At 41.0% G+C, this 24,648-nt stretch overlaps 1 protein-coding gene across 3 annotated transcripts in view; it reads left to right on the top strand.

Moving 5' to 3' along the window:
- The window catches only part of Stag1 (stromal antigen 1), a 371,976-nt gene extending 363,975 nt beyond the window's left edge, over positions 1 to 8,001 (top strand). For all 3 annotated transcript variants that reach the window (XM_032910192.1, XM_032910191.1, XM_032910190.1), the window contains 2 exons: positions 5,820 to 5,900; positions 5,987 to 8,001. In XM_032910192.1, coding sequence (XP_032766083.1) covers positions 5,820 to 5,900; positions 5,987 to 6,010 — 105 coding nt within the window. In that variant the 3' untranslated portion in view covers positions 6,011 to 8,001. The remainder of the gene's footprint in view (positions 1 to 5,819; positions 5,901 to 5,986) is intronic.
- Positions 8,002 to 24,648: the final 16,647 nt, after the last annotated feature.

Below are 24,648 nucleotides of genomic sequence, written 5' to 3' on the forward strand. Positions count from 1 at the left end.
CAACATACCCAAACTTATGGGACACAATGAAAGCTGTGCTAAGAGGAAAACTCACAGCTCTGAGTACCTGCCGAAAGAAATAGGAGAGAGCATATGTCAACAGCTTGACAGTACACTCTAGAACAAAAAGAAGCAAATACACCCAGGAGGAGTAGAAGGCAGGAAATAATCAAACTCAGAGCTGAAATTAACCAAGTAGAAACAAAAAGGACCATACAAAGAATCAACAGAACCAAAAGCTGGTTCTTTGAGAAAATCAACAAGATAAATAAACCCTTAGCCAGACTAACCAGAGGGCACAGAGAGTGTGTCCAAATTAACAAAATCAAAAATGAAAAGTGACACATAACAGGATCAGAGGAAATTCAAAAAATCATCAGATCCTACTACAAAAGCCTATGTTCAACAAAACTAAAAAATCTGGGGGAAATGGACAATTTTCTAGACAAATACCAGGTATCAAAGTTAAATCAGGAACAGATAAACCATTTAAACAACCCCATAACTCCTAAAGAAATAGAAGCAGTCATTAAAAGTCTCCCAACCGAAAAGAGACCAGGACCAGATGTATTTAGGGCAGAATTCTATCAGACCTTCATAGAAGACCTCATACCAATACTGTCCAAACTATTCCACAAAATTGAAACCGAATTCCTTCTATGAAGCCACAATTACTCTTATACCTAAACCACACAAAGACCCAACAAAGAAAGAGAACTTCAGACCAATTTCCCTTATGAATATCGATGCAAAAATACTCAATAAAGGTTGGGGATTTAGCTCAGTGGTAGAGCACTTGCCTAGCAAGCGCAAGGCCCTGAGTTGGTCCCAGCTCTGAAAAAAAAAAAAAAAATACTCAATAAAATTCTTGTGAACCGAATCCAAGAACACATCAAACTGATCATCCATCATAATCAAGTAGGCTTCATCCCAGGGATGCAGGGATGGTTTAATGTACAGAAAACCATCGGGGTTGGGGACTTAGCTCAGTGGTAGAACACTTGCCTAGCAAATGCAAGGCCCTGGGTTCGGTCCCCAGCTCCGAAAAAAAGAAAAAGAAAAAAAAAAAAAGAAAGAAAACCATCAAGGTAATCCACTATATAAACAAACTCAAAAGATAAGAACCACATGGTCATTTCATTAGATGCTGAGAAAGCATTTGACAAAATTCAACACCCCTTCATAATAAAAGTCCTGGAAAGAATAGGAATTCAAGGCCCATATCTAAACATAGTAAAAGCCATATACAGCAAACCAGTAGTTAACATCAAACTAAATGGAGAGAAACTTGAAGCAATCCCACTAAAATCAGGGACGACAGGGCTGCCCACTCTCTCCCTACTTATTCAATATAGTTCTCGAAGTCCTAGCCAGAGCAATCAGACAACAAAAGGACGTCAAAGGGATACAAATTGAAAGGAAGAAGTCAAAATATCACTAGTTGCAGATGATAGGATATGATAGTATACTTAAGTCACCCCAAAAGTTCCACCAGAGGGGTTGGGGATTTAGCTCAGTGGTAGAGTGCTTGCCTAGCAAGCACAAGGCCCTGGGTTCGGTCCCCAGCTCCGAAAAAAAAAAGTTCCACCAGAGAACTAATAAGCCTGATAAACAAATTCAGCAAAGTGGCTGGGTAGAAAATTAACTCAAATCAGTAGCCTTCCTCTACACAAAAGAAAAACAGACTGATAAAGAAATTAGGGAAATGATACCCTTCATAATAGTCCCAAATAATATAAAATATCTCGGTGTGACTTTAATCAAACAAGTGAAAGATCTGTATGATAAGAACTTCAAGTCTCTGAAGAAAGAAATTGAAGATCTCAGAAGATGGAAAGATCTCCCATGCTCATGGATTGGCAGGATTAATATAGTAAAAATGGCCACTTTACCAGAAGCAATCTACAGATTCAATGCAGTCCCCATCAAAATACCAATCCAATTCTTCAGAGAGTTAGACAGAACAATTTGCAAATTCATCTGGAATAACAAAAAATCCAGTTTAGCTAAAACTATCATCAAGAATAAAAGGACTTCTGGGGTAATCACTATCCCTGACCTCAAGCAGTATTACACAGCAATAGTGATTTAAAACTGTATGGTATTGGTACAGAGACCGGCAGATAGACCAGTGGAATAGAATTGAAGACCCAGAAATGAACCCACACACTTGATTTTTGACAAAGGAACCAAAACCATCCAATGGAAAACGGATAGCATTTTCAGCAAATGGTGCTGGTTCAACTGGAGGTCAACATGTAGAAGAATGCAGATCGATCCATGCTTATCACCCTGTACAAAGCTTAAGTCCAAGTGGATCAAGGGCCTCCACATCAAACCAGATACACTCAAACTAATAGAAGAAAAACTAGGGAAGCATCTGGAACACATGGGCACTGGAAAAAATTTCCTGAACAAAACACCAATGGCTTATGCTCTAAGATCAAGAATCAACAAATGGGATCTCATAAAGCTACAAACTTCTGTAAGGCAAAGGACACTGTGATTAGGACAAAACAGCAACCAACAGATTGGGAAAAGATCTTTACCAATCCTACATCTGATACAGGGTTAATATTCAAAATATACAAAGAACTCATAAAGTTAGACTGCAGGGAGACAAATAACCATATTAAAAAATGGGGTTCAGAGCTAAACAAAGAATTCACAGCTGAGGAATGCCGAATGGCCGAGAAACACCTAAAGAAATGTTCAACATCTTTAGTCATCAGGGAAATGCAAATCAAAACATCCTTGAGATTCCACCTCACACCAGTCAGAATGGCTAAGATCAAAAACTCAGATGACAGTAGATGCTGGCGAGGATGTAGAGAAAGAGGAACACTCCTCCATTGTTGGTGGGATTGCAACTGGTACAACCTCTTTGGAAATCAGTCTGGAGATTCCTTAGAAAATTGGACATTGCACTACCTGAGGACCCAGCTATACCTCTCTTGGGCATATACCCAAAAGATGCTCCAGCATACAACAAACACACATGCTCCACTATGTTCATAGCAGCCTTATTTATAATAGCCAGAAGCTGGAAAGAACCCAGATGCCATTCAACAGAGGAATGGATTAAAAAAATGTGATACATCTACACAATGGAGTACTACTCAGCTATCAAAAACAATGACTTCATGAAATTCATAGGCAAATGGAATGAACTAAGAAAATATCCGAGTGAGGTAACTCAATCACAGAAAAACACACTTGGTATGCACTCATTGGTTAGTTGATATTAGCCGAAAAGCTCGAATTACCCAAGATGCAATACACAGACCACAGGAAGCTCAAGAAGGATGACCAAAATGCAGATGCTCCCACTCCTTAAAAGAGGAACAAAAATATCCATAGGAGGGGATAGGGAGACAAAGTTTGGAGCAGAGACTGAAGGAACAGCCATTCAGAGCCTGCCCCACATGTGGCCCATACATATACAGCTACCAAAACTAGATAAGATTGATGAAGCTAAGAAGTTTATGCTGACAGGAACCAGATATAGATTTCAAGAGTGAGAGAAAGACAGACAGACAGACAGAACATGTCAAATACAGAGGCGAATGCCAGCAGCAAACCACTGAACTGAGAACAGGACCCCCATTGGAGGAATTAGGGAAAGGTCTGAAGGAGCTGAAGGGGCTTACAACCCCATAAGAACAACAGTGCCAACCAACCAGAGCTTCCAGGGACTAAGCCACTACCCAAAGACTATACATGGACTGACCCTGGGCTCCAACCGCATAGGTAGCAATGAATAGCCTAGTAAGAACACCAGTGGAAGGGGAAGCCCTTGGTCCTGCCAAGGCTGGACCCCCAGTATAGGGGATTGTTGGGGGGGGACAATAATGAGGAGTGGATGGGGAGGGGATCACCCATATTGAAGGGGAGGGGAGGCACTAAGGGGCTGATGGACTGGAAACTGGGAAAGGGAGTAACATTTGAAATATAAGCAAGAAATTCCCAATTTAATAAAAATGGAAGAAAAAAACAAAAGAATGAGCTTATTAGGACTGTTTTTAATCTGCTTTTAAGCAATCATACTTTGAATTCTACCAAAAAGCAGCTGGTTTTTTTGTTGTTGTTTTTGTTTAAAAATACTTACCCCTGATCTTTTGGCACAACTTGTGTTTTTGGCATCTTGTATTTTAAGTTGGACCCTGAAATATATACTGTGGTCCACCACGTGACTGTCTGTCAGGAGCAGGAAGAGGAACTTGTATCTTCAGTTTACACAGGTTATCTTTGAGATAAGATGGATATAGGCTAGCTAAGGTACAAAGAAACTGTTTCATAGGCTGTAATGCACAGAGCTGTGGTTTTCACAGTTTCTTTGCACAGCTCAGCATGCTGGTGCATACCTGTAACACCTAGGAAGGAATGGAGTTTGAGACAAGATGATTATAAGTTCAAGACTAGCCTGAACTACATACTGAGACCCTGTCTCAGAATATAAACTGCTAGGTCTGTGGTCAGCCGCACATGTATAGCATGCTCAAAACCCCCAAATTTAATCTTTAATACCAAAAAGAAGTAAAAGAATAACATTGTTATTGGTAATACTTAACACTAAAATGTAGTTATAGCTGAAATGACATGAAGGGAAAACAGCTAATCGAGTCAGTACATAAGACTAGACATTTGATAGTTGTTAACACTAGCTGACTGGTAGATGAGTGCTCACTGGACTGTTTTCCTATTGTTGGCTTCAGCTGCCATAGCAAATACCAGTCTTGATTGGCTTAAATTGGTAGAAGGCAAATGAAACAGAGTTGATTTTGAGTGCTCTTTGGCTTGGAGATGGCTGGCGTCTCCTAGTGTCTTTATAGCTGGCAAAGTGGGTCCTCAGGTAAAGGTGCTTGCTGCTGAGCTTGATCCCCAAGATTGACATGGGAGGAGGAGAGAAAGGGCTCCCCACTGTCTTTCATGGTCTTTCCTAAGGAGTTACCCCTTGTAAGGACACCAGTCATTTGAACCCATTTTATTGAAAAACTTCACTACTTTAAACCCTTTTAGAAGACCTTATATTCATATAGACTCCCATTCGAAGTGCTAGGTGTAAGCACTTGAACGTATAAATCAAAGATGGCAAAATGCTTCATGGATTATTCTGCCTTATATGTTTAAAACCATTCATAGAACTTTCCTGCCCTGCTTCTGCCCCAAAAGCATTCCATCTACCTACTTCAGAGAATTCACTGATACTCAACTTGTTATTCATCATTTTTGTAATAACTTGATGTTTTCAAAGAGCAGGTATTTTCTGTATTATAAATCCAAATTACATTCTTTACATCAGTTTATTCATTAAAATTTTACATCTTGGGGCTAGTAAGATACCTAAGCAGTTAGGCACTCTCACTTACCTTCCAGAGGCCTTTGTTCCTAGGGGGCTCCATGCCCTCTTCCGCTTTCCTCAGGAGCAACCACCTGCAGACACAACATTCCAGAGTAAGTCCAGAGCAGCAGTACATACCATTAATCCCAGCCCTCCATGGGCAGAGATAGGAAGGTCTCTTTTTTAATATGAAGCCAACTTGGTCTACAACAGCAAATTTCAGGCCAGCCAAAGCTACATAGTAAGACCCTGATACAAAAGAACAGAACAAGAAGAGCATACCAATTGAAACTCTTTGTCTTTTGATAATTCAAATACTGCTGCGTTTTTAAAATCTATACTTTATATATAAGCCAGATTCTTATTCTCCTTTTAAATTTAACTCTTAAATGTTTCTACATGTTTACATACTGTCAAAAATGTTAACTATTAGTAGAGTTCATCTCACAGAACAATAATTAAATGATTCTCTTTTCAGCCCCCATCAAGAAATCGGCGAGAGCGAGCTGAGCTAAGGCCAGACTTCTTTGACTCTGCAGCTATCATAGAAGATGATTCAGTAAATATCAAATCATTACTGGTTTTTATTTATAGTTTCTTGGCCCTGGAAATATATTAAATAATTGTACTTCTCATTTTTTCTAGGGATTTGGAATGCCTATGTTCTGAAGTCTGAAGAAAATTTACAAATCTGGAACTCTATTATTTAGAGCTAGAGGCCTATATACTGTGATAGCTTGTATGGGGGAGAAAACACTTTTGATGTGATCTTATTTGTTTTGTAATCAAATGATTAAAGGTTGGTCCCTTTTGCAGTGACAGAGCAGCATGTCAGTCACCTATGGAAATATTTGTGAATGTCACCTCGGAAAGACTGACCAAAAAAATCATTTGTACTCTAATGTCGGACTTATCTCAGTACAGATGTGTGTGTGTTTTTCTGAAAGGAGGAAGATATTTTAAATTTTTAAAACAACTGTCAAAATAAACACTGTTATACACCTGTTTTATGAAAATTCAGCATTGAGTAAAAAAAAATATTTTTAACTTTATTTTCCTGTTGTACAATTTAAAAACCGTTTTAACATTTTGCCTTTTTATGTTTTAAAAGCTAACCATTTTTATTAAACTATGAGTAAGCAGCTCGTTCTAATCGCCGAAGAGTGTTTTTGGAGTTCGCTGGGTTTTCTTGACCTTGTAAAGCAGACATTGAAGGAACAGAGCATGGACAAGCTAAAATAGAGTTCTAACATCGTGCATCTCTGCCAAAACCACATGCCCTCTGTGGGTGGATGTGAATCCCCAGATTTTATATACTCTTGAATAAAAAGGTTTATTTTTATTTATAAGTGGGCATAAAGTGCCCATGCAGCCATTTTTCCAACAGATGCTGTACACCGTTCATTTTCTATAGGATAGTGAGATTCAAATACAGTGCATTTTCTATTGGTCTTTGTTCTGTGCATTTTTAGCAACTTCTACCAGCAAATAAAGTATTCTCAGTAAAACAAAATGGTTCTCAAGTTATCAGTCTCACTGTTGTTAACACTTGTTTCATACCCTGCCAAAAGTCACGTTACACAGACTTCCGTTTTCTTAGAATCATGAAATTTTTCTTTGTCATTCAGAAGTTAATTTTAAGCGTGTAACGTAACTGTCTTCTTCCCATGCACTCAATACCCCCTCAACTCGCTAATTTTGTGAAATTGTTTACCAATCATAGATGTATGTGCTGCATAGAAGTCTGTGCTTAGAGGGTGGCAATTCTGAGCTTACCTTGAAATACAGCTACATTTCAGTGTTAAGTGTGCATATTAAGAGAAGTTCTTTTGGAGGAAGAAATTGACTCTTCGGGACAGTCTTCAGTGGCCTAGAGTTACACTCCGCTTACGTTTGTGACTTGCTATTGGTTAAGAGTCCACATAGCTTTTCCCTGATTTTAGTGTAGGCTTCCAAATTTCTAAGCCAGTCTGTCCACAACTGTTTCTGGGCTGGTTTTTAAAATAGCTGCGACAGAATCGAGAGGCTTTCCCTTTTTACCAAAAATGAACATTTTTTAAAAATATATGAACTCTATGATTATCTTTTGTGTGGAAAAATAAAACATGATTTTATTCATCCTTTTAGTAGACAAGATTTTTCTCAACATTTGTACAGTTCAGAGATTTAAAAAAAACAAAAAACAAACCTTGGTCACCAAAAACGTTTTACCTACTAACTCAGCAAGTCCTAGGCTCTAGCTAAGACATCTGGCGCCTCGCTCTCTCCTAGCAATGTGGGCTTCACTGGAACTCAAGGGCAGGAATGAATGGACTATACACCTCAGCCCTGCCTCGCTGTAGTTCTCGGCCAGGGACCCAGCTTTGAGGAGCCCTGGAAAAGCACAGATAATCCTTTGACTGTCAGTCTCCTGTGAACAACACATGCTGATTTAAGGGTTACAGACTACCATGCAACAACAAAGACGGCTTAATCTCTACTCCAGTGGATTTCCAAGTTCAGTTTGAAGTCAATCAAATTTTTGTATTTTCAGTGTCTCCTTGATTGGTTTTGCTAGTAATTCTGTAAATTGTACATTTGCAATATGATGTTTTTTTTTTTCCTTTTGTACAATTTGAAACTGATGCTTCACCTTTCCTTTAATAAACTATTCAAAATCAGCCTTGTGGTGGTCATCCTATCACTGCTCCTGGGCAAGGATTATGACTCTTTCCTTTTGGGTGCCCTTGAGGGTTTGTTCCTTCAGATAATTTGTTGAATGATAGTAGTTTTGGGACAGGGTCTCATTTTAGACCAGGCTAGACTCAAACTCACAGAGCCATCTTCTCTGCTTCCAAATGCTGGAAGTAAATGCATTTGCTATCATGCCTGACTATGACTATGTTTAAAAAAATAATTAAGAATTGCTCACAAGTTTTCTGGAATTCCTCAGATTTCCCTATAATGATGAGGCCAGGACCTCTTAAAAGCCGTTTTGGATTAGGCCTTTCAGAACAACCTTTCTCCCACCTAAGGTCATATGTGGTTGCTCATAGCTGTAAGCCTTTTGGCAATTTCTGAGATTCTACATTTCAGCAGAAGTGGAGTTTTGTTTTACTGCTGTTGTAATGCCTCACTCTGAAGTCACAACCCTACTCTGTCTATGGCTTGACCATATCCTTTGGTCTCAGGTCATTAAGCCCAATTGCCAAAGCAGAAAAGGTAAAGACATGGGAAATAGGTAAATTAACAGGGCAACCAAGAAGTGGATCTTTATTTAAACATGTTTTTCTCGACATGTAATTATCTGATTTTTTTCAAGACACGGTTTCTGTCCTAGATCACTATAATTTTCACTTGGGACAGACAGGCTTGTAAATCCAAGCTGTTGACTGAATGCTTTGTTACTCTTTGAGATAAGAGTTTGTCATTGAGGGAGCAGTATATGTTGTATCAAACTCATCACTAGAGCTGGCTCAAAAACTGAAGATCCATGGAATGTAAGACAGCAGAGATGAAAAGCATAAAAAATACTCGATAAAACTATGTTTATCACTATGTTTATTTATCAAAAAAATGTTTCTGGATTTAAAAAAGGATTCTGGAAATACAAGCAGTATTAACCCCAAGTGATCAGTATTGTGGAAGAATATTTCCACAACCAAGTTAAATTGCCATAACTACAGAACAAAGAAATACTGCTGAAACCAGAAAGAGAAAAATGTATATTTGCTTGTAAAGGCAAACCCATCACATTAGACCTCAACAGAAGTCCTAAAAATCAAGAAAGCTGGACTAATTAGTATTTCTCAAAACTTGAAAGTGGCTGCCAATCAAGATTTCTATATTCAATCTCTGCCTGTTAAGATTAACAAAGAGGGGCTGGAGAGATGGCTCAGCATTAAGAGTACTGACTGGTCTTCTAAAGGTCCTGAGTTCAATTCTCAGCAACCACATGGTGGCTCACAACCATCTGCAACGGGATCCAATGCCCTCTTCTGGTGTCTGAAGAGTATACTCATATACATAAATTTTTTTTAAAAAAGAAATTGAAATAAGGACATTTCAAGATAAGCACAAACTAAAGCGATTCATGACCACCAAAGTCAACAATGCAGAAGAAACCTAAATCTTACATAGGAGGTGGGGAAACAGCAAGGAATAAATTTCAAAGGACTGATGAACAAAGAAATAATCGTGTCTAGGGAGTTGAAGACATGGTTCAGCAGTGAAGAATGATTGCTACTCTTGGCAAAGAACCAGCTTTTGTTTTCTAGCACCCATGTTTGTTGGCCCACAACCAACTGTAATTCTGGATCTAGGAAAATCTGCCACATTCTTCCAGCTTCTGTAAGCACTTTCACTTATGCACACAGGCACACCTTAAAATAACCCTCATGCAAACTCAAACACCAGCAAAACCCTAATCTGAAGAAAGAAAGCATTGAAGAAAACAGCAACAAAATTAGAGAAATATACAAATCTCTCTTAATAACTTTGAATGGAAATTTTCTTATCTCATCTTGGTTAATTATAGTTATTTGGGAAGAAACTCTGCTGAGGAAGTGGCTCCGTAAGGTTTGTCTGTAAGTAAAGGTCTGTTCGTCACTAGTGGATGATGTCAGAGGGTCCAATTCATTGTGGATAGTACCATCTCTGAGCAGGTAGCTCTGAGTAATAGAAGAAAGCAGGCTGAGCAAGTCAAGAGTAATAAGTCAGCCCCATTCCTCCATGGCTTCCTACAGAGATAGACTTACAAACTATTAGGTAAAATAAACCTTTTCCTTCTCAAGCTTCTTTTGGTCATAGTGGTTTATCACACCTACTGAAACCCTAACCAAGACACTCAAAAAAGGCAGACAGAATTTAAAAGTAAAATATACCAGCAGGTGCTCTACAAATTAGGCATGCCTTACCAGCAAAGAAACAAACTGAGTGAAAGAATGGAAGTCAATGTCAAGCAAATGGAATTTGAAAACATGCTAGAGTAGTTATTTTTTATCTGATAAAGACTTCAAGCCAAAACTAGAAGAAATAAAGGTGTGCAAATTACAGTAAAATGTATCGATTGAATAACTGGAATATACATTCACTGAGTATTTATGTACCCATTTTCATAGATACTGCTGAACAAAGGGATGGCTATTATAGTGGGTGACATTAGTACCTCAGGTTAATGAATAAGTATATCTAAAAAAAGAAACCAGAGTTAAATTGCATCTTAAGAGACTTAGGATACCTACATAATACCTCACCCCCAAAAACACAGTGAATGCATCTTCTCAGCAGCCAATTTTAGGCCACGTCTTAGCAAATACCAAAAAAAGTAAGATCATAATGGGATAAAATTAGCAACAGAGACTACAAATACATAGATATTAAACAATATGGTCAGTGTATCATTGAAAAAATGGTCAAGGAAATTTTAAAACTAGGAGAAAATGGAAGTGCAGCCTAACAACCATTTGGATAAAGGTATTTCTTTGGAAAGGAAAAAAAAAGGGGGGGGGAGAGGTGGGAGAGAGAGAATATGAATACTGTGTAATGGGCCTATGGAAGCCAGGCAATAATGGAGTCTGCTTTCACCAAGTAGGTCCTAGAGATCCAAATCAAATTGTCCAACTTAGCATAAAGCACCCTTGCCCAATTATATCCATCTTGCCCCAACAAAAAACATTTCTAAGAAGAAAGTTTAGAGCTATGGCTGTTTACATTAAAAAATTAAAATCAGAATTCAAGCCAGACCTAGTTAATTCATCCCAACTAGTAGAAGCATGATGTTGGAGAATCACAAACAAATAATAATCCTGGGCAACTTGAAAATAACACTTCAAAGGAGTTGGGGATAGCCCAAGGAGGAGCATTTGCCTGGTAGACATGAAACATTTTTCAGTACTACAAAATAAAATATGTTGAAGAACCCAAGTAACTTAATGATGTGCTTTCATGGTCTTAGGGGAAGTAAAATCCCAAGTAAGGGAGAATAAAAATCATGGCAGAAACAGTGGAGACGAAAAGTGGAACAAGAACAAGTTTTCAGATGAATTTGTTTTACAGATATAAAGTTGACCAACCCTTGGGCATAATAATCAAAATAAGACCCAAATCAACAAAACCACATGAAAAAGAAAACATTGCGCTGGAGAGATGGCTCAAAGGTTAAGAGCACTGTCTGCTTTTCCAGAGGTCCTGAGTTCAATTCCCAGCAACCACATGGTGGCTCACAACGATCTATAGAGTGATCTGATGCCCTCTTCTGGTGTGTCTGAAGACAGCAACAGTGTACTCACATACATGAAATAAATAAAATCTTAAAAAAACAAAAACCCAAGCCAAAAAGGAAAAAGAAAGAAAGAACGAACGAACAAACAAACAAACATTGCAACAGATACTAATAAAAATCCAGATGATCATTAGGAAAGATTTTGAAAACCTACATTCATGCTGGGCAGTGGTGGCACATGCCTTTAATCCCAGCACTCAGGAGACAGAGGCAGGCAGAACTTTTAAGTTTGAGGCCAGCCTGTTCTACAGAGAATTTTAGGATAGCCAGGGCTATGGAAAAAAAATAATCCTTTCTCCAAAAAATTTAAAACAAAAAATACCTATATTCTGAAAAGCTGAAAGAAATGGATAACCTATCAAATATATATAACCTATCAAAATTTAAGTCAAGCCTTATAAGAATGATAGCCAACAAGATCAGAGTTAAGATGTCTGCTGCCAGTCTTGATCTCCAGAAACCCAGAGGCTGGCCACCTCAACCTTCTTTCTGACTTAGTCAGGGTCACTACTTATTCTTCCACATCTCTATTTATTGAAGGAAGTTAGAGCAGGAACCCAAGCAGAACGAGAACCTTGTGGCATGAGTGGATAGAGTGAAGAGGTGCTGCTTACTGGCTTGCTCAGCCTGCTTTCTTAGAACCCAAAACCACCAGCCAAGAAATGGCTCCACCCATCATGGGCTGGGCCCTCCACTTTGAGTCACTAATGAATGCCCTACAGGCTTGACTACATATGGAGGATTTCCTTAATTGAGATTCCCTCTTCGTAAATGTCTTTCGCTCGTGTCAAATTAACATAAAACTATCCAGCACACTCCCGACTTGGAGATAATGGAAAATCTTTAATACACAGCTGTAGCCTCTAGCTATTGCTAAGAAAGGCCCAGCCTTGTTCAGATGTTTCATAGCTTATATGGGGTCAGGCATTCTTGTACATAATCTTGCAACCATTTTAGGATGGTCTTTATCTCCTCCCCCAAAGGAGATCCCCAGCTAAGCAAATTTAATAGAGGCTGAAATTTGTAGGTCCTAGTTAAGACAGTTCTATTTTTAGCAAAGAGAACTTGCTGTGTGAAGGGAAATTGGTCGCTTCTCAAGGGTGGAGCAGATGTCACCCTTTCTGAAGGCACAAGCAGGTTTACAAAACCAGGTTTGCAAACTCTGGGTGGTTCAGATTTGCTCTCTCAGGTCAGAGTGCTTATTGCCTTCTTATTCATATGTAAACTCAAATTTCCTAAGTAAGCTTGTTAGTCACAGCAGCTGTCTCCTTTAATGCTCTCTTTTTGCAGCCAATTACTTCATATAAGCTTCATTAGAATTCTGCAGTAGGAGTTCACGTAAGCATTAGAATTCTGATGCAACAGGAGCCAGGCATCCAAGGGTTCTCCTGTATGATTGGTTGGTGGGTTCAAAAGTCAGTACCATTTGTACCTTCTGTGAAATAATGAACTGTTTAAGATACAAGGTGGAAATAGCAGATAAAGGCACCAGCCAAGTTTCCAAATTTCAGTCTTTTACCAGTTTAACCACCTCTCTGACCGCCAATCTATTAGCACTGATCATCACTGCTCCTTTAAGAATGCAGTCCCTCTTTCCCTGCTCTTCAGATTTGGGCTTCTTCTGATCTCTAGGACTACTTCAGAAAGGGAATCGACAGGGCTCTGTCTTATTCTAAAGCTTCATCTGCCTCTTTCCTAACCTCTATAGCCTGGTTAGACCAATCACTGCAGTGTTTCTGAAGAGACAGTTCCTCAGAGCTCCCAGTCCCATCACTAGCTCTTTTAATCCTGCCGCAGGCTTCTACTAGTAAAGTGAGAGATAAAGTTGGGCTGTATCAGCTGTGGACTTGGGTAAAGCAGAGTGCGAACTCCTGTCCAGTTAGGAGGGAGGCCTGTGTTCCACATAGAGTAGGACAGCCTGTCTCTGCCCAGTTTCTAACTAGAAAACAACTTGGTTCAGTGTCTGTCTAGAGGTCAGGTCAATGATGTGATTAATAGCGTTTAACATTCCCATAAATGCTTCCCCTAAGGTTTTGAAAGCAACACGGTGCCTGTATTGATAATATAACCTCTCAATGTGAGTTCTTGTACCTGTTTCCCTTTGTGGGAAGGCCCCCTACATCTAGGGATATGGCAGATGCTGAACTCACTCTGCTCTTGGTATTTCTAAAACATTTTGGATGGCCTGTAGGCCTAAATTTTTCGCAACCTACTTTTAATAAGGGTTCGACCTCTCCTGTAGCCCAAACACCCAGCAGAGAGGTAGGAGAAGAGAAAAGTTATTAGGCTATGAAGGAAATGGACCTGTTCAGCAATCGTTCTTTGGTGAACTGGATCTTCTTTCTCAGCACTTGAGTTTGTAGAAGACACCGAGTACGACTCAGCTGCAGACCAGTCCTCTAGGCAGGCAGACACCTCACTTGAAGTGGCAGCTACAGTCGAGTCCTTTAGCAAGTAGATAACACCAGGCACTAGCACCAACCGGCCTGAGGCAAGGCCGCAAAAGCTGCCGCAGGAGCGTCACTAGCAGTTCTGGGGCGAGTTTCTCTCAGTGATGGTGTTACCACAAGTGAAGCTCAGGACACTATGTAAGGTTCACTAATCCATGTGTGTCGTTAGTGAAGAATACTGTGAGGCAGAGCAAACCAAACCAACACTCAGTGCTCTCTCTCACTGTCTGGGGGGATCATATTTATATTCCTTCATCAGCGGTCTTTTCACATGTCTGCTATAGCAAAATATCCTTCACCTGTGTCTGCTTCAGGAAAACACCCTTCACCTGTGTCTGCTTCAGCCAAACATTATTTGACATAACTTTCCAAAGAAACTAGAAGTTTCCACTTCAATGGCCTTTATGTCTGGCACTGGGAAATCCTGTCAGTATGGACATGTCATTGCAGATGTAGCCTCATTTTCATTTGGAGCAGGCCCATAGGCCCTACTTTATTAATGTCAGGAGACTATTCATGTCACTTACAAGGATAAGCAATTATCTGGGAAAATAACCCGGCATGAATCACTGGAGAAAACAAGTAACCACTGTAACCACATGACTTATTCCTAAGTACAACAGGACTAACAATCAGGTTCCAATCCCAGGACCCATGATGGCTGGCCCTAAGGAAAGCACTAACGTCAACAGTACTGTGAGTCCAGAGGGAAGAAGGGCACTGCGATCCCCATCTCCCATTGTCCCCCGTTGAATCCCTCAAGATTTTACCAAGCACAAATGCACGGGTTTCCAGGTTAGCAATGGGAGTTGTTGAGTCCCTCAAACTCCCACTGGGCATTCATCAACCAGCTTCCCGGTGTGAGTGGCCCAGGGATGAAGGGTCCACTGTCTCTGGAAGGTGACTCTGAAGGACTGGCACTTTTGTAGTCCAGGTCTCGTCTTAGTGTTGATGTCTTTCCCCAGGTGGGGTGGATCCTTGGGTTGATCTCGGTGTTGAAATGAGTGTCCACAGTTCAGTTTGCTGTGCTGAATGGCTGAGATTCTGCACTGGACTCATGTGGAACTTGCTTCATAGGATCAAGTAGGGACCTCTCAGCCCTGGGATTAGCTTTGTGCTCAGAGAAGAACTGAAGACCGGAATAAAGAGCATGGCCAACAAACCTCATGCAGACCGCATAGCAGTGAGGTGACTGGGCTTAGGGACAGAGTCCCCCACTTACAGCATCAGATCAGGAGACACTGGTGTTGAGTAATTGCCTCTCCGCTGTAGGATGTGGGAACATACTCCACGATCCTCCGGTAGGCAGAAGAACCCATGCCTCTGTTGTGTGAGACATGAGAAACAATTCATCTTCCCTGAAGAGGGGCTGGAGAGATGGCTCAGCAGTTAAGAGCACTGACTGCTCTTCCAGAGGTCCTGAGTTCAAATCCCAGCAACCACATGGTGGCTCACAACCACCTGTAATGAGATCTGATGCCCTCTTCTGGTGTGTCTTGAAGACAATGACAGTGTAGTCATATACATAAAATAAATAAATAAATCTAAAAAACAAACAAAAAAAACCCAGAAATAATTTTTGGGGGTTGGGGATTTAGCTCAGTGGTAGAGCGCTTGCCTAGGAAGCGCAAGGCCCTGGGTTCGGTCCCCAGCTCCGGGAAAAAAAAAAAAAAAAAAGAATCATTCCATCTTCCCTGAAGATGAGGCAGAGGTTGTTTCTACGGTCCAGCCTCCACAGGCAGGAAGAGAACAGCAGACTGTGACGTCTTATTTCCCTGCATCCATCTCCTGCACTGAGGCTAATGAGAAACCTACACTGATGGAGTCTTTATCCCATCTGAGGGGACGGGGTTCTAACCGAGCCTGGGATGCCCTGCTCTGAGAGCACAGCAACCATTCCTCTCACGGAGAGATCGTGAAAATGTAGCCTATTTTACTGAATCATTTGACTCGTGACAACCAGGTCTTATTTTTTACAGGGAATTTTTTAGTTGTTAAAATATTCTTGATTCTGCCTACTATTTCAGATTAGCAAGAGTCAAGCTCACATTCAAACTTGTTATAGTTTAGGCTTAATCTTGACCTTTTCATAACATCCACATAAGACTCTATAATGGGAAATAGAAATTGGACTCTTCTTGCAATCTTGTCTCTATACATAAGTAACATTTATATTTGACATAATTATGAACTTAGCTCTAGGTATATTAAAGACAATTATTAACTCATAACTTAATTACCTTTATTTCACTAATTCATAAAAAACTAGAAACTCTATTAAGATTGTGAACCTTATAACAATTTTTTAAATTTATTCCTAGTACCAAAATAAATTTCAAACCATAAACAGGAACCTTGAAGGGACTGGCGACCTTATTTTCCTGATTTTTTTATAGTGTGCCTGTTGCTGGAATTTCCAACCCCATAAGCCCTTATAAAAAAAAAAAACCACACAATCAAGTTATTACAATTATAAGCTATGAGCCTAGATTGGGCAGATCTAACACTATACTAACTTATTCCCCAGCTAGGAGATCCCTTGCTATTTGCAGTTTCTCCTGGTTCTGCTCCCATCTTGACCTCCTCTTCTTCCTTCTCTTCTTCCTCCTCCTCTCTCCTTCCCTTCTGCCTCTCCACCTGCCCCCAGTCTCATAACCTCCAGTCCCCTCCCCCACATTGCCCAATCGCAGGCTCTATCCTTTATTGGCCAGTTAAAATGGGGAGAAGGCGAAACCACCTGAGCTCATCCAGGGCAGCCCCTCCTGAGGAAACAAAGTTAACATCAGAATGCAAACAGCACCAGGACACCCCACAGCCTGAGCCTTTAAAAAATTCAGTAGCCCAGACATTAGCTTGAGGTTTTTCTTTCATGTAGTATTATATAACTTCATGTTGCCAATTCTGATATCAAAAACCCTTTAAGGTGGAAGGAAGCTACTTCAATATTCATTATTTCTAAAACCTGAGAGATGGCTTCATTCCTTCTTAGAGTTTGTTTTTTCTCAAAACTGGCGTTTTCATTTACTTAGGAATTCTCATCTATAAAGTAAGTTTTCTAGGGATGTCAACGTCCAATATTATCATACAAGCTCATGTTCATCGTGAGGAATGTAACTACAGGAGAGGGGTTCTCACAAGATGTTCATAGACTTGTGGTCAGTTTGATAACGTTGACAAAGACATGACTGATTAGACAGACATCCAAGTCAGGTTTTTCTAACATGAATAGATCTTTATAATCTCAGAAACCTTAATAAACTCTAATTGGTAAGTGCAGCGCCCTCAAGTCTGACTTACATAAACTTTGTATAATTTAGTCAGACCTTCTGTGACTTGGCTTTAAGTTTTGTGTCCATTGTTAGATTTTATTGTAAGACAAAATTTATAATATGTTATCCTTATCTAAAATATTAACCCTTTTTATTAAAGATACAACTGTGTTCTCTCTCTCTCTCTCTCTCTCTCTCTCTGTAATGTAAGACCCCCGACCCTCGGTCAGTGACACAGATCAGTGCAAAAGCAAGAGGTTTCCAGCACCTAGGGATTGACCCTCAATTAGTTCCTCAAGGCAAAATGACTAGAAGGCGACCCCAAACGGCTATTACAAGCAGTTTTTATACTTTTTAGGGGTACAGGTTACATCAGCAAGGTTACAGTTCAAACTTATTGGCTAAGCATATTGGCCTTTAAATCTATTGGCTGGCAAGCATGGGCAGGTCATGACATGCATTTGAACTCTGTTTGGAACTCTCCAGAGGGTCAGGTACATTCTGAGAACTGTGGGTGGAGAATGCAACTTGGTCTAGCCTGACCCAAGGCAAATGGATTTAAGGCTGGCGAAAGCTCCCAGGGGCCTTCGGTAACATTCATATTTTTCTGTTGTCTCCCAGACCCTGGGTAAATTCATCTTCCAGCAAGAGCCTTAGAGCTGTTGATGAGTTTAAATGAGGAACATCTTTATAAACAAGAACAGGAGAGAGCACTCATGATCTTTACACGGTAACTCGTAATTGCAGCTTTAAGTGAAAGGCCGTATCTGTTGGTGTCTCTTCATTGTCCCTTGGGCATACTATAAGAAGCAATGTTTACTTTAAAGGGTCACCCTCAGATATCTGTATTACTAAGATCACAGGAGCATGACAGTTGGCCTCAAGATCAAGCAGGATCAAGCTGGCAACAGCACGTGTTCTTACTAACTAGTGTGTGGGCATCCCTGGACAGACTGGGGATGATCAACTGCTCTAAGGCCTATACCAAGTGGGCAGTGGTGGTGTAGGACTCAGGAGGCAGAAGCAGGCAGATCTCTTGTGAGTTTAAAGCCAGCCTGGTCTACAGAGGGAGTTTCAGGACAGATAGGACTAAACAGAGAAACTCTGTGTCTTAGTCAGGGTTTCTATTCCTGCACAAACATCATGACCAAGAAGCAAGTTGGAAAGGAAATGGTTTATTCAGCTTACACTTCCACATCGCTATTTGTCACCAAAGGAAGTCAGGACTGGAACTCAAGCAGGTCATGCAGAGGCCATGGAGAGATGTTACTTACTGGTTTGCTTTCCCTGGCCTGCTTAGCTTGCTTTCTTATAGAACCCAAGCACCACCCACACTGGGCTGGGTCCTCCCACCATGATCACTAATTGAGAAAATGCCTTACAGCTGGGTCTCATGGAGGCATTTCCTCAAGGGAGGCTCCATTCTCTGTGATAACTCCAGCTTGTGTCAAGTTAACACACAAAACCAGCCAGTACTCCCTGTCTCCATAAACAAACAAATAAACTAATCAATTATCAATTTGTATACACCTGCAGCTGGGAACATTCAACCTGAAAAATTCAACAAGGATTCTCTTTTTAACTATTTCTGTTGCCCTCCATTTTATTTCATTTTATTGTATTCTATTTTGAGGTGGGGTCTCCCTATGTTCCCCTGGCTGTCCTGGAACTCACTATGTAGACCAGACTGGCCTTGAACTTGCAAAGATTCCCTTTGTCATAAGTGCTGGGCTTAAAGCTATGCACTACCATGCTTGCCCTGGCCTTCTTTTTAAATTTATCAATACCTATAACATAGAAAACATTAAACCAAAAACAGCAGCAAAAACAAACTAAAAAACCCAGACATTTAAAGTGGTAACATCAGCCTATCCCCCTTTTAGTTTGTCACTGGAGACAACTAACTCCTGAAAATTGTGTGTGTGCATAGGTGTGCACCCACATACATGTGAAGAAATGTTAGATTTTATCAAGTGCTTTATGCCTTTATTGAGATGATCACTTGATTTAGCTATTTTTGTGCCATGTAGTTAAGCATATATATATATATATATATATATATATGTTTGTATATATAAACTGGTATGTATTTATATATGTATATGTGCATGTTTATATATACACTCTGTATGTGTGTGTGTGTGTGTGTGTGTGTGTGTGTGTTTGTTGTTTTTTATCTGTAATAATCAGGGAAACTGAAACTCAAAGCTGAAAATACTCAACAACAAGAATAAAAAGCCCAGAACTAGGTTAATTTACTGAATTCTGTGCCTTTTGAGAATTCAAATCCTCTGAAGAGAGCGCTGGTCTTATAAGAACGCCATGAAAAATAAACTATCACTAGTGTCATAGACAGTCACTCTCGTCATAACCTTAAAAGCTGAATTCTACAATACATTGTGAGCAGGGTGGGTTCAGTCCAGGGACGGGAAGATAGTGTCATAGAAATAATATGTCACATAAATAGACTAATCAAATGAGAACATCTCAATAAAAGCATAAAGTACCTGACAAAACCCAACATTTCTTTATGAAAAAGACTCTAAAATGCAGAAGTAATGCATTTTGACACGTATAATAAACATATGGCTAATATCATACTCAGTGGGGAAAATGGCATTTCCTCCCAAATCAGGAATGAGTTTTACTTAGAAGCTGTGTAAAGGGGTTGGGGATTTAGCTCAGTGGTAGAGCGCTTGCCTAGCAAGTGCAAGGCCCTGGGTTCGGTCCCCAGCTCCGAAAAAAAAAAAAAAAAAAAAAAAAAGCTGTGTAAAATATTAGCCAAAACAACAAAAATTGGAAATAAATAGGAACTGAGGAAGCCAAAATATCCCAAAGTGATTGTTGTTTTTAATACTCCCTAGAGAGTACACCAGAAAGACACTTTTAACAATGCAGCAGGATACAAAATCAGTAGCCTTTCGATATACTAATAATAAATATATAAATTGGGAGAAACTTCCCTTTACCATTCCTTTAAAACAAAAAACCAAGCACACAGATGGAACTAAGGAAAGAAGAGGAAGGACCTGTGACAATGTAACTACTGAAGACCGTGGAGACAACAGAGGGTGTAACTCTATTGTACAGAGGTTTCTTCCAAGTTGAAACTTGAAACATTCCTACCCCGGAGGATGGGAGAGCTTCCTGAGACCCAGAAAGTAAACAATTCGCTTTTCTGAGGATGGCGCAGACACTAACAATTCATAGGTCTTCTCCTTACGACTGTAGACACAGACTTGATGGAGGAAAAGAGGCAAAGTTGCCCGGAGGAGGCTCTGGTCCGCCATGCTGCCAGGGACAGTGAGTGACATCGGGCTCTGGAGTTAGAAGTTTCATGTGTTATCCCGTATGTAAGAGTGGGCTTTCCGGTGATGCGTCTGCTTTCCAGTTGTCCCCGAGTTGTTCCCGCATCTGCTTTCGAATTATCCCAGCTCCTGCAAGTAACCCCTCAGCCGCACTCCGAATTCCAATAAATTCACCAAGCTGGGCTTCTGGGGAATCCTTACTTTGGTCTGCTGTTGGTCTCTCTCTGGGGTGAGCAGACGGTTGTTCATGTCTCCCCAGGAAGTCTCTCACAATTTCCCATATGATGAATACACAGATTGTTTTGTAAATGATTATGTTACCAAAAATGATTTACGGATTCAGTGCGACCCCCCCATGAAAATCCCGATTGCACTCTTTGAAGAATGGCGACCACTAGAGGAAGACGCGACGTGTGAATGTTCGAGCACATCCCTACATCACACAAGCCAGCGGAATCAAGCACACACAGACAATAACGAATTACACTGGTTCTATCTCACCATCAAGACGCAAATGATGACAGATGCTCGGATGTGTGCAGGGAAAGAAGAACCAGTACCACTGCTGGTGATAACAGAAACAACAACAAACCAGACCTGAGACCCGGAATAGCCTCCATCTCCGGCTTCTCGCTGAGCAGTGCTTCCCGCTGCTGTCGCTGCCTGTTCGGTTCAGAGCAAGACCCTAAAATGATGGTGCTAGTGACCTTGTTCTGCACAAAATGACTTTGGCCAAGAAAACAGGATCGTTATTAAACAGACCTTAGGGCTGGTTTCCCTTTACCAGGACCCTCCCTTAATCTGATCCAAAGGCAGGGCAAGGGCATCTAGATTAAAGACCCAGCACCCTGTTGACTGTCATAGAAGATCTGCTTGCTTCTCTGCCATTATGTATTCTCTCTGTCCCCCAAAAGATAACCTTAGCAGTTTGATCCCTGGTAGACCCATCTTTCTACCCACGGAGCAGCCCACTGTGCCCTCATCTGCACTGCCCCCTGACAGCAGGTTGTCTAGTACCTGAGAAGCTGTCCCTTGTGTTCTCTTCAGGATCTCTGCTTTCCCAAGATTTGGCTCCAGGCTGATACAAATTCACAAATGATAAAAGGTCTCAGCCCGGGGTTGGGGATTTGGCTCAGGGGTTGGGGATTTGGCTCAGTGGTAGAGCGCTTGTCTAGCAAGCGCAAGGCCCTGGGTATGGTCCCCAGCTCCAGGGAAAAAAAAAAGTCTGAGCCCACTTCCGGATTTGAAAACCTAAACCCACTGATCCCTGGCTTGAGATCTCACCAATCTCCACCTTGGGAAACTCCTCCCCATAAGAAATCCTATATAAGCCTGTCTCCTGCTCAGTTCCCTGCTACTTCTTACCCAAGAGGGAGACACACTCTTGCGTCTTTCCCAGTACGTCTCTTGGGTGAGGTTTGGTATGAGTTTGTGGTATTCCTTGATTCCCAACTTCAGGATGCATTTTCCCTTCATAGTTGCAACACTTCCATAGATTTCCCTCAGAGCTGTAACTTCCATTGGGGAAGCTTTCCCCCTCACAGCTGTGACATTTACAACACGAGCCTTCCAAGTCTGACCATTTCAAAGTGTTAGCTGGATACCTGGAGAGTGTTGGAAGCTCATAGCTAAGAGAACTCTAAAGTTCCCCTTGAAGCCAGTAAATAGATCATGTAGAGTGATATGTTAAAATTAAAGCAAAACAGAGACCTAAAACCAAAACAAAATACTGGTGTTACCTTCTTAGTGTAAAATGTCCCCCACCCCTTACTGGCCTCAAGAAGTTCGTGCGCACCACGGGGTTTACAGTAACTAGGATGGTGGCATAACTACATTGTTATGACGTCACCAGTCAAGATGGTGACCTTGTCATACGCTGAGCTCTATGGTAAAGTAAGCCAGTTCTCCATCAGAGCACAAGTCCCTGTGAAAGCCATGTATAACAGACTAAATGTGGCAAATTTTACCTATTTCTTTTTAAAAAGACACAATAGCCAGGTTATCGTGGAAATAGGAAGCGATATCTAGGCTAATAGCCCAAATTATCAACAAAACAGAGGACTAAATTTCAGTCTCAACCCAAGAAAGTTGAGTCCACATATCTTAGCACATAAACTGTAACTTTAGAAGCCAAGCACTGTCATCTGGGTCATGTTCTAAACTCCCAGCAGCTCTAGGAAGATGTAGGCCATTAAGATCAGGCAATTGGTGACTCGAATTATTGGCTAGAACCTAAGAACTTTGGAATCCAACTTGTTAAAATAGTTAATTCTAATTTAAAAAAAATTTTTAAAGAAAATGCCATACAGGCTTGCTGACAGCCTGATTTTTATGGAAGCATTTTCTTTTTCTTAAGATTTTATGTATGTGAGTTCACTGTCGCTGTTTTCAGACACACCAGAAGAGGGCATCAGATCCCATTACAGATGATTGTGAGCCACCATGTGGTTGCTGGGAATTGAACTCAGGACCTCTGGAAGAGCAGTCGGTCCTCTTAACCACTGAGCCATCTCTCCAGCCCCTAATTTAAAATCTTAATAGCCCGTGTGGCACTTTTATCCACTTAGAAAAGCAGCTGCCAGGTGGCTCATCTAAAGGAGTCATTTGTACCCACACTGTGGCCTTCGTCCCTTCTATCAGACCTGATCCAAGGTCTTGTAGAATCTGAGGGCCTAGGTGGACATGGGCAGAAGGGAGAATCCTATGCCCATAGAGAGAAGATAGAAATAGAAACCTCGGCTTCTAGGCTTTGCTTCATTCAATCTCCCCTTTGATCAAGGGACAGTCATAGTAAAGGGAGCCTGGGGACCAGCAGAGGAATTGGTTTTCCTCTGTGTAAGGAAAATCTTTCTTTCTTTCATTCGTTCTTTCTTTCTTCCTTCTTTCCTTTCCTTTCCTCTCTTCTCCTCTCCTCTCCTCTCCTTTCTTCTTCTTCTTCTTCTTCTTCTTCTTCTTCTTCTTCTTCTTCTTCTTCTTCTTCTTCTTCTTCTTCTTCTTCTTCTTCTTCTTCTTCTTCTTCTTGTTCTTCTCGTTCTTCTCATTCTTCTCATTCTTCTTGCTCTTGTGTTGTTGTTCTCCTCCTCCTCCTCCTCCTTCTCCTCCTATTCCTCCTCTTTCTCCTTCTGCTTTATGGGCAAAGGCTTGTTTTATTTTAATGACTGATCCACGTGAGGCCACAGCCAGGCCACTGTGTACAGACGAGAGGGAAGCTTCATTTCTTGGTCTCTTCCTCTTTGGACAGAGTCTGGATGATCTCTTCCTTCTTCCTCCTGTCACTTTCGTGCTTCCTTGGTCTTAGACCTGTGAGCTTCAGCCTGGTCAGTCAGTAGCTTCTTTTTTTTTTGGGGGTTTTTTTTTTTTTTTTTTTCGGAGCTGGGATCGAACCCAGGGCCTTGCGCTTCCCTAGGCAAGCGCTCTAACCACTGAGCTAAATCCCCAACCCCAGTCAGTAGCTTCTTGCAGGCCTTGTCTACCTTCAGTTTGGATATGCTCCATGAGAATCCGCTTGCTTTTGAATACACTCCCTTTGACCTTCAGGTAGAGTCTGAGATACATATGGCAGCCAATCTTCTTAAATATCTCCTGAGAAGTTGGTGCAGGATCCTTCTCATCCAGGTCACCTTCTCGGGCATCCGGGCGTTGGCAGTAGCCTTCCTCTTCCCTATACCCATATGCCTGCCCTTCCGTCAGGCCAAGGTGGTTTTCCGAATGGACAGTCATGGGCTTCTGAATGATCAGCCCATCTTTTTTTTTTTTTTTTTTTTTTTTTTTTTTTTTCTTTTTTTCGGAGCTGGGGACCCGAACCCAGGGCCTTGTGGTTTTTGCTAGGCAAGCGCTCTACCACTGAGCCAAATCCCCAACCCCTACCACTGAGCCAAATCCCCAACCCTTGATCAGCCCATCTTTGATCAGCTTCCTGATCGTGATTTCATTGGTCTCATTGGGGTCCAACCAGACCTTTTTTTTTTTTTTTTCTTTTTTTTTTTTCGGAGCTGGGGCCCGAACCCAGGGCCTTGTG

Source organism: Rattus rattus, chromosome 8 (assembly GCF_011064425.1).
Source record: "Rattus rattus isolate New Zealand chromosome 8, Rrattus_CSIRO_v1, whole genome shotgun sequence".
Taxonomy (NCBI): domain Eukaryota; kingdom Metazoa; phylum Chordata; class Mammalia; order Rodentia; family Muridae; genus Rattus; species Rattus rattus.